The 21,372-nt window shown below is 49.1% G+C and overlaps 1 protein-coding gene across 3 annotated transcripts in view; it reads right to left on the bottom strand.

Moving 5' to 3' along the window:
* Nucleotides 1–742: 742 nt before the first annotated feature.
* rsrc1 (arginine/serine-rich coiled-coil 1) overlaps nucleotides 743–21,372 on the bottom strand; it is a 119,633-nt gene continuing 99,003 nt past the window's right edge. For all 3 annotated transcript variants that reach the window (XM_076981005.1, XM_076981007.1, XM_076981006.1), the window contains exons 8-10: nucleotides 6,829–6,935; nucleotides 3,154–3,279; nucleotides 743–1,563 (exon numbers count right to left, since the gene is read on the bottom strand). In XM_076981005.1, the coding sequence (XP_076837120.1) occupies nucleotides 1,471–1,563; nucleotides 3,154–3,279; nucleotides 6,829–6,935 (326 nt within the window). In that variant the 3' untranslated portion in view covers nucleotides 743–1,470. The remainder of the gene's footprint in view (nucleotides 1,564–3,153; nucleotides 3,280–6,828; nucleotides 6,936–21,372) is intronic.

Here is a 21,372-nt window from a genome sequence, read left to right as displayed (position 1 = left end):
TTATTAATCATTATTCAAGAGTTCCTACTTTGTAAGAGACCGCAAAAGTTATCTCATTAAATTATTCCGACTCACTAAGTACCTTAAAATGTAAGCATGTTCTTTCAATGACAACTGTATACAGATGACACTTTCAGACCAAGGAGGTTGCTGCTGTCATAACCTCTACTTAAGGAATTGTGAAAGTGTAAGTGAACCCATCTTGGCTGGAGTGAGACTTGCTGTCAGACAAGTGGCATCCACCAGCCTGCCAGACCAGCTGCTGGACACACACACACACACACACACACACACACACACACATGGCACACACAACACACACACGACACATGCACACACACGACAAACACGCACACGCACACAACAAACACACAGAAATGACTCACATCTGGTCTCAACCGATAAAATTAACCTGAAATCTCAGCTTTTATCACTAACAAAAGGCTCATTTGTTCATGATCTCAACTGGCACAGTTTTGGCGGTGGACACCAGCAGGCTATAAGGGGTCTTCCCCGTCTCACTGTTGTTCCTTCTACACTGTGTTTAAATAATCTCAGCGTAGGTCCATCTACTCCGTGTTTAAAGAGTCTCACTGTAGATCCTTCTACAACGTCTTTAAAGACACTCACTGTAGAGCATTGTCCAAAGCTTTGAGACTGGTCCTCAGTAGTGAGGTTACTAGTGAGGTCATCAGGATCTGACCTCAAGTCACACATTTGTGTCAAAAAAGGTGTGAACAGATCAATAAAAGAGAGCTTTTATTTTGAAAGGATTACAGAATGCACAAACTACAAAATCATGTAGAAAACAAACATCAGAAGCATTTATTCTTCATGGCAGTCCATACATTGTGAAGTGTAATGATATTCAAGCATTTTAAAAATGTGTGAATTGCGTTTGACGTCCTGTATTCAATGTCTTTCAATCACCGTGACTACGAAGAGGAACATATGGTAGGATTATCAGGAAAACCAGACTGAGAGATTATCACAGTGTACCACTCCAAAATAATATATCTGAATCATTTCATATTTTCCAAATAGGAATTCCAACTTTTGTGTTTCAGACTCTGAAACCTCAGTCAGAAACCTTATTCATGATGGTCCTGGTTGCTCATGAACAAAGCAGTCTGAACCACGGTACCAGTCTGAACCACGGTACCAGTCCAAGTGGGTCTCATTTCCTATTATCTGTTCTCTTCCTTTTTGCTTGTATTTGTTTATTTAAATTCTTAAACCTAGCAAACGATCACACTTCAACATGTCGGGATGTGAACACATGTCTGTAGGGTAAAGGATATCCACTACCACAAACAAGGACCTCAAACAAACAGTTTTATGGTTTTGTTTATGGCGAAAAATATAAAGAGGCTCTCTGTGTGGTGTGGCTGGGGAAGGTGGAGAAAAGGTGGAGGCAGGCTGGGTGGAGGCAGGCTGGGTGGAGGCGGGATAGAGGGTGTAGAGAGGCTGTCAGGGCACAGGGCTTCCCATGAGGCGTTCCTGGCGCAGCGACAGGAGTCGATTCAGCCACAACTTCTCTGCCTCCTCTTTGTCCAGGAACAGCTGTGGGAGAAGGAGAGCGTCAGACCCGCATGAACGGTCTGCTGCTTGCCAGCAGGGGTCACTGTTCCACCACACGGCACCAAGTGGAGTCGTCGACTGGCAGCTGTGTCTATTAGTGAACAGCAGGTCTGTAGATCTGGCTTAGATGAATCTGATTACAAGATTACATGCTTCCCAAACACTCCGGCACAACTGGGTTTCTCTTTTTTATTGTTATCTTTGGTGTATTTAGTTAGCAGTTTAGCTCACACAGACACGGATAAACACACGTGACGCACGTATGAAGTTGGAGAACAGAGCATGGAAGCGGGTCCATAGTTAGGAAGGAACCCGGCACTGAGGGCAACTCAATAGACATAAGCAAACGAATCCTCAACTGGAACAAAACCATTAATTAGAACAAAACTTTGAAATCAGGGTCATCTTCCTCATCCGTTCTAATTATGGCACATATTCCGTGTCCTGACGCACGCCGATGCACGCGGGCGCTCGGAGAAGGCGCCAGCTTCGTGGGCCGGGCTCGCGTTTAGACATTTGCTCATATTCAAAGTACGGCAGAACTTTATGGAATTTGATGTAATTGTGAATTCCACGCGTGTCCCCTCTCTACTACTGCGGCACATGTAATCCACTTACTGCTCAGTCTGCTGTGCATGTGGCAGGCCCGGTCTCTGTAACCCATTACTGATCATTCATATTGTTCCTTAATGCATTTCCAGTACTGGTCTCTAATTGTCTGAGTTGCCTTAATATAAGACACTCACTGGTGTGATTCGATTTAGGAAGAGGGGATTCGGGAGCATAAACAGCACTGCATCATAAGCACGTATGACAGTGTAATGCATAACAGTGATTTGGGTGTCAGGGCGGGAGGCGCGTGTGAGTGATTCCTGCATTATTCCGGCCTTATGAGTTCCTTAAGTTTGGAAGTTGGATGCTGCTCTTGAGGGCTCATCAGTCTTTACTCAGCCGAACAACGCGAAAGCGTGAAATCAAATCTGGGAAAGACTGATCGTCCCACGTGGTGGGTGGATAGGTGTGTGTGTGTGTGTGGTGACTGTAGCTGAGGAGATAAGTACATCACTTATGTTGAGTTATAGTTTGCCTATAGCTCTCGCTGTAGGGCCCCCACTCAGTCACGGGGGCCCGGGCCTGGTTGGCATGCCAACGCGTGCACACGCGCCCGGCAACGGTGTCTCTGCGTGTGCCGCCCACTTCCGCGCATGTTGTCTGCGTGTGGGAGTTTCTGACGCTACTTTGCCGGCTAACGAGGTAGAAATTACCGTAGCTACAGTACGGCGACAGGCTAAACAATCGGAACGTTAACGGCGCCGGGCAAAAACACGCCTGGTGAATATCGCAGGCATACGTCAGCCCGAGACCTCATCTACATCTCTCACGCATAACCTGTTTACTACGCCGTTACTATGGAGACATAACCCTGTTTACTGCGCCGTCACTATGGAGAAATCAGCAGTAGCTACTAGAATTACAGGAAGAGGCGTGTCAGAACATGGGCGACACAGGAAGACCAAACCTGAATATTTAACGTGGACTGGACCTATAGTATATAGAACCGCAACTACTTACACTGTGGTGAGCGAGGATGTCGCTGTCATTGTATTTGATCGAGGTTGGAAGAGTGATGACTTCCTCTTCCTCGGTTGGCGTGGCTTCACACTCCTCCTCTTTAATGGTCTCCACTGGTTTAGTTACCTGTGAAGTCATGGAGCAAACATAAAGACCTACTGATCACATGACGTTCATCACCTTCTCCAAAACAGCCTCCACTCTGACGTGACGTTGTTTCTCTTACACAGGACAGTGATGGAGGGGAGCTGGTCCTTCAGTGCATTAACACACAGCAAAAAGGCAACTAGTATGAATGCAGTTTTATGCTTGACCACATGATGGCAGTGTCTACACAGTGCAGTGGCCACCCAGGTCCTTCCACACACAGGCAAAGCGCTATGCCCTTGTTCTAGTCACCTTCAGCCATGAGACCCGAATGCCCTCTACACCCCTACACCCTCTACACCGTTTACACCCTACACCCTCTAAACCCTCTACACCCACTATACCCCCTATACTCTCTACACCCACTATACACTCTACACCCCTATATCCTCTACACCCCTACACCCCCTACACCCACTATACCCTCTAAACCCTCTACACCCACTATACCCCCTATACTCTCTACACCCACTATACACTCTACACCCCTACACCCTTTACACCCTCTACACCCCCTACACCCACTATACCATCTAAACCCTCTACACTCTCTACACCCTCTACACCCACTATACCCTCTACACCCCCTACACCCAATATACCCTCTACACCCCTACACCCACTATACCCCCTATACCCTCTACACCCACTATACACTCTACACCCCTATATCCTCTACACCCCTACACCCTCCACACCCTCCACACCCCCTATACACTCTACACCACCATACCCTCTACTCTCTATACCCCCTCTACCATCTACTCTCCCTATACCCCCTATACCCTTTACTCTCTACACCCCCTATACCCTCTACACCCCCATACCCTCTACTCTCTACACCCCTATACCCTCTACACCCCCTACACCCTCTATACCCTCTACACCTTCTACACCCCTATACCCTCTACACTCTATACCCTCTACACCCTATACCCCCTATACCATCTACTCTCCCTATACCCTCTACTCTCTAGACCCCCTATACCCTCTACTCTCTACACCCCCTATACCCCTATACACTCTATACCCCCTATACCCCTATACACTCTACACCCCTACACCCTCTACACCCCCTATACACTCTACACCCCTACACCCTCTATACCCCTTATACCCTCTACTCTCTATACCCTCTACACTCCCTATACCCTCTAAACCCCCTATACCCTCTACACCCCCTATACCCTCTACACCCCCACACTCAAATGGGTGGTGAACGTAACACTTGTCTGAAAATAAATTCTCCGGTTTAAAATATAGTCTCCCGTTAAAAATTTTTTGGCATTTGGGTCCGTATCCAGTTAATCAGGAATGTGATTGGGTCCGGACAGGACGGCGTTCGGGTCCGGATCCGGACCGCGGTCCGCCATTTGGTGATACCTGCTCTACACCCTCTACTCCCTGTTAGGGGTGGGCGATATAATATCGTTCACAAAAATACCGGTAAATTTTTTTTTATTCGATAGGATTTCGCTATATCGCGACATTATGACGCAAGGACGCAGGTTGTGCGTGCAGCGCGCAAAATAAACATGGCCAACAGCGGAGAGAGCAGCAGTGCTCACACTGTGAATGATTTAGTTCCTAAACGAGGAGCTACATCAGTAGTGTGGAAGTATTTCATGAACAGTTCACGTTCAAAGTTCACAATTTTAATTATGAACTAGTTCAAAGTTCAGTTTATTTTACTTTTTTTCGTGAGATATTCAAATACTTTTTTCACGATTTGGCTGTTGCGCAATCAAGGGGCGGACACAAATGCGAAGTAGATAGTACAATCTCATTAGATTTTATTTCACATCTTACATTTGCAGACGACACGCGAGTGGACCGCGAATGACGTGGCATGATGGATAGAGAACTAACGCTTAATACACTAAAAGGCAGCGGAAATGACAAGGGCACAAAACTAGACCAAACACAAGAGTACAACTAATTGTTACATACACTGACATGAACAAACACACGGGAAGCAAGTAACGGCCATATATGAACATGAAGTCTAACAGAACATACATGTATTGCCAGGCACGATATCACGTTAGAGAACACGGAGACTAAACATGAACTGAAAACCTAAAACACTACGAACCTGAAAATGGAACAGAGACTTTAACCATACACAAACACGAAGCTAATCAAAACCACGAATCACAGATAAGTCGTGAATACCGTGCACACCCAACTAGGAAATAAAGAAACGACAATGATCCCCGAAGGTATAGTCTGGACATATACACACCAAGCTAGAACTACAACTACAAGCTAGAAATCACTATACGTTCTTATACGTGCTATGCCTACCCCGTTCTGCTGCAATTCATCACGGGTAACGTCGTGCGGAAGCCAGTATGTTATTAACTAGCCAGTATGTTAACTATTCTTATGCGGACACTACGTTGCCCACAATGCATTGCGCACACAACGTCAAAACCATTTCTGTCTGGTGATGCATGATTTAAGCGGCACCAGGGAGAATGCAGGAGGGAGGAACTTTCTCTCGTTGCGTTTCAAAAGAGAAAACAGATGTCAATCTGTTTTCAATGGAAACAAATTCCAACGTTCATTTACAGTGATGTCTACCGTTCATGACACATAATGTGAACTAATTCACGTTCAAGTTATTAAAAAATGTGTTTCGTTCAGTTCAACGTTCACGGAAAAATGAGCGTGTTCAATGAACGCGTTCTTTTGAACTCGTTCATGCACAACACTGTGAATAGTGAATTTACTTGAGTTTCTCTTTTAACAACTTCCGCCCTGTCCTGCCTCTCTTCTTCGCGCAACTCATTTGGGACGTAATTTGACTTATTACTGCCTCTTTGTTATTACCTTTTGGGAAGAAAAAATATCGAGATATATATCGTATATCGCCATTCAGCTAAAAAATATCGAGATATTATTTTTGCTCCATATCGCCCAGCCTTACTCCCTGTGTGTGTGTTTTATGTGCTGTGCTCAAATCTTTTCAGTGACGAGGTTCCACAGTCCTGTGATACGATGACATGAAACCTGCAGCTCCAAGATCAGTTTCAGCGATTCTCTAAGAAAGTGTAACCTACACCTACACTGATCCCAGAGCAGCCTTCAGGGCCCAGTCTCCCCTGTTCTGCTGTAATCTATCATACCAGTTCCAACTGTCTTCCCTTTGTCTCGGGATCAGTGAGCATGTCACTAATCCAGTGTGGGAGGTGAACGTGAGCTGTGGCTGCGTGTGGGGTTTGTTCGGGCGGGGGGGGGGGGGGGGCGTAGCGGCACGCAGGGCAGAGGGCCTGTGTCGGGGAAGACGTGTGTGTGTGTGTGTGTGTGTGTGTGTGTGTGTGTGTGTGTGTGTGACAGAGCGGGTGCCGCCAGCCAGAGCCCAAACGGCACTGAATGGGAATGATTCCGTCTGCAGACAAACGGAATACGGGCTGAAATACAGACCAGAGAAAAGCAAATCAAATAAAAGTGATGAGGGGGAGAGACATGGAAGAGAGAGAGGGAGAGAGAGAGAAGGCGAGGGAGAGAGAGAGAGGAGTGTACCTTGCCAGTGTCCCGGGATGATTTGAAAGCCTGAGGAACAAAAGAGTCGCTCTCGATGGCCTCGATGTCCTTTATCCTCCTCACCTGTTCAACAAGAGTGGCTTCCTCTGCAAGAAAGGAGAGAAGGAGGGATGAGGAGTGAGGGAGAGTGGAAGAGCAGGCGGAGGTCAGAGGAGAGGTCAGACCGGGGAGTGTTTGACCACTAGCTGCTCCCTGCACCTCCACATTGACCTGGGAGGGCACACGAGACTCGGGAGCAGCAGGACTCTACACACCTGAGGTCTATGCCTCCATCTCTGATAAACACAGCTACACACCTGAGGTCTACGCCTCCATCTCTGATAAACACAGCTACACACCCAAGGTCTACGCCTTCATCTCTGATAAACACAGCTACACACCTGAGGTCTACGCCTCCATCTCTGATAAACACAGCTACAGCTTCTGAACTCACAAAGAAAATGACAACACACACGCAGGAGAGTGAGCAAGGGCGAGAAATAAAGGAGAGGGAGGGAGACGAAGAGAGAAAGAGGGAAAGGAAAGAGAAAGAGGGAGAGGAAAAGAGAAAGAGGGAGAAGAGAAAGAAGAAGAATAGAGAAACAGGGAGAAGAGTTAATGCCGAATGGTAAAGAAAATCAACGTTATTTACCTTTCAATTAATCTGCCAATCATACACATTACTCCATCTACCCCTTATTACCCCACCCCACGTGTGTGTATGTTTGTCGTTAACTAATATATGTGCGTGCACACACACACACACACACACACACACACACACACACACACACACACACGCGCACACACACGCTTGCTAATAAGTGAAATTAATTCCATCCGTTCACTGTGACTGTCATATCTTCCCGCTCTGCGTGTTTAATGAATAAATGCATATTTGCTTTTGTGGAGGTTCACAGCAGAAGAGAGACCACAAGACAACACAGCTGAGGTTGTGGCTGCTATCTGCCCTTGACACACACACACACACACACACACACTCACACCCTACCATCCAGAGCCGATGACACTCAGACAAACTATTAATACACAAAGAAGATCTGTAAGAACACCGCTCATCCTGAGGAGACACACACACAAGTTCAAACCAGACGAAAGAACTAAGAGGAACGAGACCATGTCTCCCAAAACGGCGCTCATTACCTCCAGAGTTTAGTCAGATGGTTTAAAAAAGAAGTGGTGGCACAATATCCTGGGGAAAGTTGTGACCTATCCATTACAGGACAGCCAGACGCTGCCTTGTGTCTCTCAATCACCCTCTTATTAATCCACACTCTGTGTGTGTGTGTGGTCATATCCGACTCTGGATCGTGTGAATATCCGTGTGTGTGTGTGTGTGTGCACAGCAAAAATCTTAATGACTGATACACTCGCACGCAGAGCCGGTCGGTATCTATGACAACATATCCCCAGACCGGGATCCCATAAAAAGCTCATGCTTTTTGACAAACACATTATTGGTAGATAAAATGACTTCCATATGCTGTTTGTCAGATGTCAGTAAGGAGAGATATGTATTTCATAGGCAAATCAAAAATAATGGACTAGGAGAGAGACTCGGGCCAGGCAGATTCAGCACAAAATCAATAGCCCAGGCAGAAGGCCCTCGTGCAAGCCAGCCGTCAGCGCAAGGCCAGGTCAAAGTTGATATTTAATATTGACACATTATCCAGGAAATTAATTTAGAGGCCCGAGTCCACTGTCACCGCATTAGGGCACGCGGAGCGCTGTGTTCGACCGGCCGCGGGGGGCTGGGGGGGTGAAACGGAGAAAGACAGACAGGAAGAAAGAGGAGGAAAAAACAAAGGAAGCGTGAGTGGGGGATATTAGATGGAGGGAGAGTCCCGTCCACATATAAGACAGAAGAGAGCGATACGATCCTTTACCCTTCCATATTAAAGTCTTCATATTCGCACTGCGTGTGTGTGTGGCAACACACGCTTATAAGCATGTGGTATGTATTAATGTTCAAACAGATACGAACAAATGAAACTGACCAGTGAGTATAATGTCTTTTTCAGAGACGGAGATGATGTTTGTAGCCCTGGCACAAAGTGTCCAGCAGAGGGCGGTGTTGAACAAGCCACGGCCCCGTGAGCGCGCGCTCATCCACTCCGGCTCCAAACTCGTCAATCAGGCAACTTGAGACGCAAGCGAGCACCGCGCAGAATATATCGCCGTGCCTGATTAATTCCCGTAATTGAATGCATTACTTCCGCGAGCTAAATTACCGCAACTCTCTGGCTGCCCGGCGAAGGAAATAAGTAACTGGAGGGAACTGTCCGTCAGCAGGCAGTTAGCCACAAATGACCGTAAATTCAAAGGTGCTTTAGAATGTCATGAACTTCAATTACGCGGCGAAAAGACAGGCAAACAGGGCTTAATGATGACATCGGCCGAGAACGACCCCAGAGGGGGAGGAGGGCTTCTCCCTCTCACGTGAGGGAGCGTTTAAATGCACAAACACCCAGTAATGACGGCGTGTGTACGGGCGGAGGAGAAACTCTCAACCTCAGACCCTGGGATGGATTGCTTATCTGTATCAGCATATCTAGACTTTCACAGTGCTTCTCATAAACACACACACGCACACACACACACACACACACACACACACACACACACCCCTAAGTGATGCTGTCTCCTCTCCACTCTCAGCATCAGGGTAAGATATGTAATCCAATGCCCAATTTAGCCTCCCTGTGTCTCAGCGGAGAATCTTTTTTGCCTGCTAATTGATAGAAATTAAGCCATTAATCAAGCCACCAGCCATCATTTCAGCCACAGAAGATGAATACAAACTTTCATAACAACCACCTTCCCATTTTGGGCCTCATTAGCATCAATTTTTAATGCAATTATGCTATTCTTTTACGCTGAGCTCATGAATCACGGGCCCTTTGTTGCGGGCCGGTCGTGATGAGTGCCGTCCTGAGCTTTGAGGCAATTGCAGACTGCAGTGCATTTACAATAACCTTCAGACTAATGATTTAGCCCGCCAGGCCCCCACACCCACCAGAGTGCTGCCCCTCCCGCTGGGACCTGTCCTGTTTACCGGGGGGGGGGTTTGTCAGGGGCTTGTGTAGGTGTGTTTTCTACAGAGGTGTCTGTGCGCTTGACATGAACTTAAGGACAAAGGTGGGAGTGTCTGAAATGGGGTCACAACAACGCAACTGGTGATCTACATCTTTACAGAAGCAAGCCTGAAAGGACCAATCACAACCCAGCCAGCCACACAACTACAGACGTCAACAGACACGACAGACATCACCGAGACGAACTACCACAGGATAATAACTACCGACTACAGACGTCAACGGAAACAAGCACGCAGTTTCGTGATAAGCTCCCGCACGGCGTCTAAAGCTCCCACACGTCCCACGGCGTCTAAAGCGTGTCCCGTCTGGGAGAGGAGAGCGAGGAGACGCTTTAACCGAGTGGAGGAGTCGCACGGTGGGAGTCAGGGAATCGTTTTTGACTGCATTGATTAGCGTGGCTGACAGCTACTGATGTTATCCCTGAAAATGCATCAAGTGTGTAATGAGCAGCTATTAGGACCATCGATACGCTGATCTCGCTGGATGGCTAGCAGGCCAAAGCACCATGTCAATATTTGCATAACTAATAGCCTACTGATGCCGGCCTTGACAAATGAGCTCTCAATGGTGAGAGCGAGAGAGCGAGAGAGGGAGAGGGAGAGAGAGAGAGGGAGAGAGGGAGAGAGAGAGGGAGAAGGAGAGAGGGAGAAGGAGAGAGGGAGAGACACAAGGAGAGAACTGCATGTGACTTGTGTAATTGATAAACCACCTGAACCCGGATCGTACATACATGCACCTTCATCCCTACAACAGACATCCACCTTCACATCCACACATCCACCTTCACATCCACCCACACCCACACATCCACCTTCACATCCACACATCCACCTTCACATCCACCCACACCTAAACATCCACCCAGACATCCACCCACACCCAGACATCCACCTTCACATCCACCCACACCTAAACATCCACCCACACCCACACACCTGGACATCCACCCACACCCAAAAATCCACCCAGACATCCACCCACACTCAAACATCCACTCCACACATCCTTCCACATCCACCCACACCCACCCACACCCAAACATCCACTCCACACATCCATCCACATCCACCCACACCCAAACATCCACCCACAGTAGGAGAGTGCTGTGGACTTCATCAGAGATGTGATATGCCCGTCCTCTCTTTTCCATGTGGGGTCATATTCACATGTATCTGCACTCCACACCAGCGTCCCCAAAGAGTCAGAGCTGAGCACAGTCACACACACGCACGCACGCACACACACAAATACACACACTTCTGTGTGTGGGGGGGGTTGTGCACATATGTTTGTGTGGACATTAGCTCTGCCTATTCCTGACATTGCCCCGCCCATTAGGAGATTAGCCACGCCCCAACTGTAAGGTTCACAGGGGCGTGTCAGTGCGTCAGGGGCGTGTCCCACACATGCACCTGCACACACACGGCCTATTCCTGAACACCCCGATCCCCAGGAACCTGTGGGAACCAAGCACAGGAGTTCAACATCACCCAACATATGGGGAGCTTTTATGGCGTGACACCAGGATTCCTGTGGGTAACCTGGTCTGGGTCAAGACCGGGAATGTGGACTGAACACAAACAGACGAGGAGCTGCGTGTGAGCTGAAGTGTGAAGGTGCAGTTGAGGAGACCCAGCTGGGCCGGCAGAACGGCAGAACTATGAAACAGCACAGCGTCCCGCATGCCCAACACAGCAGTGCACCTGCACAAACGCCCTGCAGGAGCACTGGGCCGACCTACCGATTTAACCAGGACAACCAGTAAACCAGCATTACAGTTGTACTGGTGAACGTTTGCTAAAAGCAAGAGTGCACGTGTGATTGTGTGAGAGTGCATGAGTGTGTGTGTGTGTGTGTGTGTGTGTGAGAGTGCATGAGTGTGCTTGTGTGTGTGTGAGAGTGCATGAGTGTGCACGTGTGATTGTGTGAGAGTGCATGAGTGTGCTTGTGTGTGTGTGTGAGAGTGCATGAGTGTGCTTGTGTGTGTGTGTGTGAGAGTGCATGAGTGTGCTCGTGTGTGTGAGAGTGCATGAGTGTGCTCGTGTGTGTGAGAGTGCATGAGTGTGCTTGTGTGTGAGAATGCATGAGTGTGCGTGTGTGTGTGTGTGAGTGCATGAGTGTGCTTGTGTGTGTGTGTGAGTGCATGAGTGTGCTTGTGTGTGTGTGAAAGTGCATGAGTGTGCTTGTGTGTGTGTGTGAGAGTGCATGAGTGTGCTTGTGTGTGTGTGTGTGTGTGTGAGAGTGCATGAGTGTGCTTGTGTGTGTGTGTGTGAGAGTGCATGAGTGTGCTTGTGTGTGTGTGTGTGAGAGTGCATGAGTGTGCTAGTGTGTGTGTGTGAGAGAGTGCATGAGTGTGCTCGTGTGTGTGTGTGAGAGTGCATGAGTGTGCTCGTGTGTGTGTGTGAGAGTGCATGAGTGTGCTCGTGTGTGTGTGAGAGTGCATGAGTGTGCTCGTGTGTGTGTGAGAGTGCATGAGTGTGCTTGTGTGTGTGTGAGAGTGCATGAGTGTGCTTGTGTGTGTGAGAGTGCATGAGTGTGCTTGTGTGTGTGAGAGTGCATGAGTGTGCTTGTGTGTGTGTGTGAGAGTGCATGAGTGTGCTTGTGTGTGTGTGAGAGTGCATGAGTGTGCTCATGTGTGTGTGTGTGTGAGAGTGCATGAGTGTGCTTGTGTGTGTGTGTGTGAGAGTGCATGAGTGCGCTTGTGTGTGTGTGTGTGTGTGTGTGTGTGTGTGTGAGAGTGCATGAGTGTGCTCGTGTGTGTGTGAGAGAGTGCATGAGTGTGCTCGTGTGTGTGTGAGAGAGTGCATGAGTGTGCTCGTGTGTGTGTGTGTGTGTGTGTGTGAGAGTGCATGAGTGTGCTTGTGTGTGTGTGTGAGTGCATGAGTGTGCTCGTGTGAGAGTGCATGAGTGTGCTCATGTGTGTGTGTGAGAGTGCATGAGTGTGCTCGTGTGTGTGTGTGAGAGTGCATGAGTGTGCTCGTGTGTGTGTGTGTGAGTGCATGAGTGTGCTCGTGCGTGTGTGTGAGAGTGCATGAGTGTGCTCGTGTGTGTGTGAGAGTGCATGAGTGTGCTTGTGTATGTGTGAGAGTGCATGAGTGTGCTTGTGTGTGTATGTGTGTGAGAGTGCATGAGTGTGCTCGTGTGTGTGTGTGTGTGAGTGCATGAGTGTGCTTGTGTGTGTATGTGTGTGAGAGTGCATGAGTGTGCTCGTGTGTGTGTGTGAGAGTGCATGAGTGTGCTCGTGTGTGTATGTGTGTGAGAGTGCATGAGTGTGCTTGTGTGTGTGTGTGAGAGTGCATGAGTGTGCTTGTGTGTGTGTGTGAGAGTGCATGAGTGTGCTTGTGTGTGTGTGTGAGAGTGCATGAGTGTGCTCGTGTGTGTGTGTGAGAGTGCATGAGTGTGCTCGTGTGTGTATGTGTGAGAGTGCATGAGTGTGCTCGTGTGTGTGTGTGTGAGAGTGCATGAGTGTGCTTGTGTGTGTGTGTGTGAGAGTGCATGAGTGTGCTTGTGTGTGTGTGTGAGAGTGCATGAGTGTGCTTGTGTATGCCTGCGTGCACATGACTGCACGTGACTGACTGTGTTTATACAAGTAATTGGTATGTATACATGGTATTACGTGTGTATGTACATGCATAGTGTGACTGTGTCCACACATGTACTTGCATGTGCCTGTGTGTGTGATTGTGTGTGTACATGGTTCACTGTGTGTGTGTGTACTCTCCTGTGTAATACATTCCAGCTGTGCTTGTGCGTGGTGACCGTCCACAGACACAGATGCCCCTGAGTATCTGCACTGTATCAAAGCCCATGTATTTCTGACAGTGTGTGTGTGTGTGTGTGTGTGTGTGTACGGTTCTCATAATGGTAGCTGGGTTCTTTAAGTGCATATATGGCCCCGTCATTCCTGCTGCTACAGTAATGCAATACATTATTATTATCTGGTATTCACTAACAAAACAAATACAATAACAGCAGATTGATCATGGATATCCACTATGGAGTACACACACACACACACACACACACACACACACACACACACACACACACACACACACACACACACACACACACACACACACACACACACACACACACACACACACACACACACACACACACACACACACACACTCCAGAGAGGGTGGGGTAGATCTGCTACGGGCCAGTTGTCATATAAAAGATACATTAAAGTTCTTTAGAAAACAGCATAAAAGGAGAGAGAGAGGGAGATGGTGAGATAGAGAGGGAGACAGAGAGAGGGGAAGAGAGGGAGAGAGGGAGACAGAGAGAGAGGGAGAAAGAGCTAGAGAGAGAGAGTGTGGGTGGAGGCGGGGGGGGAGATGAAGAGAGGGGTGTAGGTGGATGGAGAGAGGGGTGGAGGAGGGGGGGGGGTGGAGAGAGAGATGGAGGTTGGGGAGATGGAGAGAGGGGTTAAATCAATGAGGGAGGGGAACAGGGAAAAGTGCAGAGCTCTATGTTTGTTGCTAAGCGGCTGTTTCATAAATAACTCTGCAATTACAGAAACAACACGGCAACTAATTACTTAATTGGAGCAGGTCTTTAAAATAAAAATGATGTCACTGGAGAGCAGGAGAAGGGGCAGGTTTACACGCTGTGACCCCTCCTGCCCCGCACGGGCGGCTCCGGAGCCCCAATGCTTTATGGGATGCGGCTAACTCGGTATGGGTACGGCACGCCCGCATTCCTCCGCCTCATACACTCCTTCCTCCTGCGTGACTCTCACCACTTCTCACTCTAGAGACTCACACTGGCCTCTTCATCGCCGGGGCCGGAGCTTATCTATCTCCTAGCCAATCAAAGGCTCTGTGTGTGCCGGGGAGGCGGAGCAGGCCGCGGTTGGTGGAACCAGAACCTGGACCATCCAGAACCAGAACCATCCAGAACCTGGACGCGTTCTGGGGGTGGGAGTGAGGGTGAGGGTGGGGGTGAGGGTTCACTCCAGGCTGGAACTCTAGGGAAACAGACCAGCACAAGCTCCAAGCAGCCTGTGATCACTTCCAGAGGTCAGAGTTCACCCGGGGCCCGGGTTACACCAGAGCCTGACTCGCTGAGTGACATTACACATGTGGTCACTACGGTTACCCGCTGGTGGCCTTGTCTGGCCGCAGAGCGACCTTTCACCCCAAAGTGTCCCAAACTGATACCCAATCACAGAGGCTCTGTGCTGGTGCCAAACTACCCAAGTAAATGAGTGAGTGAGTGTGTGTGTGTGTGTTTAGGACCACCAGTCCCTACTTGATGAGGTGAAAATGAGCCTACCACCCACACACAACTCTTAACACTATGCCCTTAGGAACCCCTCTTTATCCCACACCATAAATACACACACACACACACACACACACACACTCATACACACGCACACACACGAGTGCAGCCATTTCTTGTCATGTGTGTGGCATGTGTGAATGCATGTAGGTGTGTGTAGGTATGTACTAGTGAATGAGGGTTGCATTAATGACAACAAACACCCACCCCCAGCCCAGAAACCACACCCACCCCCAGGCCCACACCCCTCCACACACCCTGGGCAGGGTTGACCTTGTCTAACTAAAAGAAGACCAGAGGCAAACGTAGCACATATGTGTGTCTTATACTCAGTAGAGGTGTTACCTGTGACCTACCTGATGTGAATGTACACAGGAAGTGATATCTGGACAGGGTACACAGGAAGTGATATCTGGACAGGGTACACAGGAAGTGATATCTGGACAGGGTACACAGGAAGTGATATCTGGACAGGGTACACAGGAAGTGATATATGGAGAGGGTACACAGGAAGTGATATCTGGACAGGGTACACAGGAAGTGATATCTGGACAGGGTACACAGGAAGTGATATCTGGACAGGGTACACAGGAAGTGATATATGGAGAGGACTCCCAAAAACAGCAAATTAAGCTTTACTTCTCTCCTGTAACATGAACTGTATTCATTTAAGAAGGAGAGCAAACCGTGACTGATGTATACACTTGTGGATTCGTCCACAAATTGCTCTGCTTTTTAGGGTCTGGCAGACACAGTGAAGATGAGGAACACCACGTGGCCCCTCATTCTTACTGAAGCAAGGGGGCGGAGCTGGGGGAGGGGCGGGGCGGAGGCGGGGCTGGTGAGCTGGTCTGTAGGCGGGGCACTTAATCACCCACTATGTCCTTTCAAAAGCAGGGTGGGTGGGGTTTAACTTTAAATTTACGGTGATGAAAAATCAATAAAAAGGTAATTGCTAAGGCTCACGGTGGTGGTAGTGAGGAGTGGGAGGGGCTGACGGCTGAGCAGTTGCGACCGCAGTGCGTTGTGGGTCGTACCCCCCCTCACCCCGCCCCCGCTTTTCCGAGGTTCAGGGGGAGGGGGGGGGGGGGGGGGGGGCGCTCTGTTGGGGGAAAAGGTCTCCGCGTGATAATTAAATCTTCTCGCACTGGTTTTCCGCCAAATTTATTTCCCCCGGGTGCACAGCTCTGATTCAGGCGCTTCTAGGCCAGGCATAACTAATCGCTTCAGTACGCAGGAGCGATGGACAGGCGTGAGGGAGAGAGCAAACACCTCCAGCGTCTCGTTCCAACGGCACGGGCTCCCACCACGGCCCTGCTAACTCAGGCCTGGCCAATGAGTATCCAGCATTACAAGCTTGTAACTACCTTTTAGTACGCTCAATATCCATACCCCATGGTGCTGACGCTGACATTTTGTTAATGTGTGGTAGCCAGTAACAGCAGGCCGGGCCCAGTACTGCCTCCCAGTACAGCTGGTGAGGTCTGTATGCCTGTCCCAGTACAAACCTGGGAGGGATCCAACAGGTGACCAGCCTAATGTGTGAGGATGTCGCCATTTGAGGAAAACAGGAAGTCAATACATCAGCGAGGGCCATTTCCTGCTCTGGGTGAGTACAAGGACGCCTGTGACACCACCAGAAGCCAAGAAACACCCAACAGCACTATCCAAGCGAAGAACCCATGAGACACCCGTGAGACAACCGTGAGACACCCGTGAGACAACCGTGAGACAACCGCGAGCTCTTAGCTTAGACTAAAATCATTTCAGTGCTTAAAAACCCTCACGTGTGGAAAACAGCTTGCAGTCACTGCGTTCTGACTCAACACCGAGCGATGAGGAGGACTTCCGAAAGATGTTTACCAGGTGTCGCATTTCACCGCGTGTCCTCCGAGAGGCGCTGGCGGGCGGCGGTAATGAAGGTGTCGGAGGCGGAGCAGGGCCTCTCGGCCCCGGGGCTCGGTGTTGAGGTCGCTCATCTGTAGATTCTAATTTGTGATGCATCTGTATTCATGACGCGAGCGCGCTAAATATTTAACAGCAGTCCAGTTGGAGTCTGCGTCGTTGGGCTCCGAGGTCAAATAATTTGATTTCTGGTCAGATTAGCACAAGCATCAATGTCAGGTCAGATCAATCCAGCCATCTTGTGCGTTATATTCCACTTAACAATTACGCTGTATTGAGCTAAGGTGATATGTTCCTTTTAATACTGCGTTTTACTGTTCATTTTGTTGACATTTTCAGGTTCATTACTAGATAGCAGATATGTCAGAATTCAAGATGCCCTTGAACCAGAATACTACTAAGCTACAGGAATCTTGTATAACATAACTGACTTAGATCAGACATCACTGGCTAGTAACGAACAGCGCTTGCTGGTATCAACCACAATAGGCTTATATCAGACAGCACTGGTTTATCAGACAGCACAAGCGAATATCGTACACTTGGTCTTCTTAACAAACTGTTGAGTCAAACATCCCAACTGAGCAGAAATACTGGCAAAGCTAACAACAAAGTATCTAATTAAGGTCACAGAGGGAAATTCAATAAAATTTGCGCCGGTTTTTAATTTAGGTTATACATCTTCCTGGTGACAAATAAACACGGCTGTTGGCTACATCACTCCAGACATCTCCCCCCTCCATCTCTCCCTCTCTCCCTCTCTCCCTCCCTCCCTCTCTCCCTCTCTCCCTCTCTCCCCAGTACAGCCCTATTCCTTGGTATTAAGGGCCTCATGATTGACAACAGGGCTTGTTAGAGTGAGATGAGGTGTTAATAGAAACGGGGGAAGACTCTCTGTGTGTGAGTGTGTGTGTGCGGGTTCTGCAAATCCCACGTGAATATTTAATGGCCAGATAATTCCGGAACACAGGCACACACAGACAGTTACACACCTGCAGCCGTGAGCCACACGACACACAGCATAATTAAGAAACACTCTCCCTTTTCCTCAGACACGGCAGCGGCTCACAGGACGTCTGGCTCTAATGATACGGGTTAAAAGCTATTATACGCCTTATTACAATATATGATCTGGTTGGACAGGCCGTTATGGAGACAGGCTTACACTGAGACCCTTCAACACACTCGCCACTGGGACACAAACGAGGCAGAGGACCAATGTGCTCAATCCCAACACACACACACACACACACACACACACACACACACACACACACACACACAGAAAGGGAGTGAGAGCGATAAAAACGTATAAAGAAAGACAAGAAGACGGAGGGAAGAGAAAGAAAAGCAGGTGAGTGTGTTAAGGGTTTGACACTAATTTCCATATGGAGCAGATGATGGACACCTGGTCCAGACTGCAGATGAGACGCCCTGGTGAAAACGTGAGAACTTCGCCAGCCAAGACGTGACTGTGACTCACAGTGGTGATGGTGGCAGAAGCACACTGAGCAGGGCCGGTCTGGGGCAGAAACACCCTGAGCTGGGCCGGTCTGGGGCAGAAACACCCTGAGCTGGGCCGGTCTGGGGCAGAAACACCCTGAGCTGGGCCGGTCTGGGGCAGAAACACCCTGAGCTGGGCCGGTCTGGGCCGGTTTGGGGCAGAGTGAGGGAAGCTGTAGAACCTCCTCCCCATTGACACGCAGCTCTTCACACTGCTGAGATCCAGAGTGTCAGAACCACATTTGCAAGAATAGAGGGAGAAATCTTGGCGCAGTTTCTCTCGGAGGGTTTTTTTTTTTTTTTTCTCTGTGGATTTTCAAACGGCGAGCGGCCTTTGACAGCGATGCTGGCATTCCTTTCTAGTTTCAATAGAAAGTGGTTATGTTAAACGATGAACAGGAGGCGAAGTATTGATCCTCGCTGGGAGCAGGTTGAGGCACACGGCGCTGTTCTCCACGCACGCAGGAATCAAACGGCCCTTCGATCCAGCACGGCCGAAAAAAAACCCCCCATCACACTCTGCTCGTTTATGCAGAGCAGCTCGTTTGTGGCTGGGCTGAAGCCTCCTGTCCAGAGGGCCTGGGAGAGGGCGGGGCTTGAGGGAGGGTGGGGTTTGAGAGAGGGCGGGGCTTGAGGGAGGTGGTGGCCAGCCCTGGAGGACTGATCTGACAGCATCCAGCTCAATGTTGAACTTTCCTGGAAGTGGGAGGCGGAGTAGGGTCTCGACGGGGAGGGACGCTTTGAAGAGACACTCGGAGCACGACTATTTCTGTCCTCGATAACAGCAGCGAGAGGAGGGGCTGAGCCTCCCGGCATTAGACAATGTTACTTTATAAATAAATAAACAAACAGACAAATAAATAAATAAATAAAGGAAGGAAGGAAGGATGGAAAATGAAAGAACTGTGAGGAGAGAGGATGGGAGGGAATAGGTTGATTCCAAACGGAGACGAAGCCTCGCCTGACGGAGACATACCAGCCTGAAGCACTACACGTCTATAGTAGGGGACAGGATTTCCACGGAAGAAAAGGAGGACAAACCACTGGACCTCCTAAACCTCACTCCTAAACGTCACGCTCATTGCATTGTTTTCCATTCCCATCTAACAAACATTTATTCTACTGCTGACTGCTGATCTCTGGATGTTGTGTCCATTGCTGGCGATGAACAGGGAAGGTGGAAAGGAAGCTGACAGCAGCCATGTTTGATGACATCACGCAGGATGTGCAAAGCCAGTCCAGGTCCACTCAAGTGCCCCAGATCCTGCTGTAGTGCTCATGGTAATGAGCAGGACTCCGCACCAGCCAATGAGCAGGACTCCTCACCAGCCAATGAGCAGGACTCCTCAACAGCCAATGAGCAGGACTCCTCAACAGCCAATGAGCAGGACTCCTCAACAGCCAACGAGCAGGACTCCTCAACAGCCAACGAGCAGGACTCCACATCAGCCAACGAGCAGGACTCCACATCAGCCAACGAGCAGGACTCCTCACCAGCCAACGAGCAGGACTCCTCACCAGCCAACGAGCAGGACTCCTCACCAGCCAACGAGCAGGACTCCTCACCAGCCAACGAGCAGGACTCCTCACCAGCCAACGAGCAGGACTCCTCACCAGCCAACGAGCAGGACTCCTCACCAGCCAACGAGCAGGACTCCTCACCAGCCAACGAGCAGGACTCCTCACCAGCCAACGAGCAGGACTCCTCACCAGCCAACGAGCAGGACTCCTCACCAGCCAACGAGCAGGACTCCGCACCAGCCAATGAGCAGGACTCCACATCAGCCAACGAGCAGGACTCCTTACCAGCCAACGAGCAGGACTCCTCACCAGCCAAATCCAGAGAGCCACACAGAAATACTGACAAGCTCAGACTGCAAAGCGCAACACTGTGGGGTCCGAATGGTCAGCAGCCAATAAAAAAAGTGTTTCAGAATATATGCCATCAGCATAAAGAATAGAGCCCAGACTGACTAACACTGTGTAGGAGAGAGGAGATACTGTGGGAGACAGGGGACTCTGTGGTTAGCTAGCTATTCTATTTCACGTATTCTAGCTAGCTAGCTATCTTAAGATATACTTAAAATATATGCTAGTTTGGTTAGGATTTGCTCTGGTAGCTAGGTTAGCTAGCATGTAATGCTAGCATATATTTTTTAATGGTAATTTAATTTTCAAAAAAAAATTCCCACTTGATTTTATAAACGTAATACAAGAGAGTAGCCAGATAGTCACATTTGTTGTGAAACAAAATAGTTACAATTTCAAGCATTTTCAAGTACATTAGCCAAAAATTCAAGGACCAGTACAAACCCTGGATGGATTCAGAAAGCCTAAAGCAGGGGTGCTCATTACGTCGATCGCGATCGACCGGTCGATCGCGAAGGAAGTGTCGGTCGATCGCGAAGGAATGTGCGTAGATCGCGTCACATAAAATAGTAGTAGATGAATCGCACATCTGCACTGACGGTTGTATTTTGATTGACATTCACGGTAGCCAATCTGCAATCCACTCAACAAATTACGTTCGCCGCCCGCCCCCCCCCCCCCCCCGCTCAACAAATTACGTTCGCCGCCACACCGGTAGATCTTTCTGACTGGGTCATCTTATAAGTAGCTCGCAAGCTGAAAACTGTGGGCACCCCTGGCCTAAAGCATAAGTCTGTCTGAGATACTAGTCTATCTGCAGTCTGTAGGGATGTAAAGTTAATGTGAGATACTGGTC

This window comes from Brachyhypopomus gauderio, chromosome 19 (assembly GCF_052324685.1).
Source record: "Brachyhypopomus gauderio isolate BG-103 chromosome 19, BGAUD_0.2, whole genome shotgun sequence".
Taxonomy (NCBI): domain Eukaryota; kingdom Metazoa; phylum Chordata; class Actinopteri; order Gymnotiformes; family Hypopomidae; genus Brachyhypopomus; species Brachyhypopomus gauderio.
The sequence above is the reverse complement of the archived record's forward strand: the minus strand, read 5'-3'. Positions and strand labels throughout refer to the sequence as shown.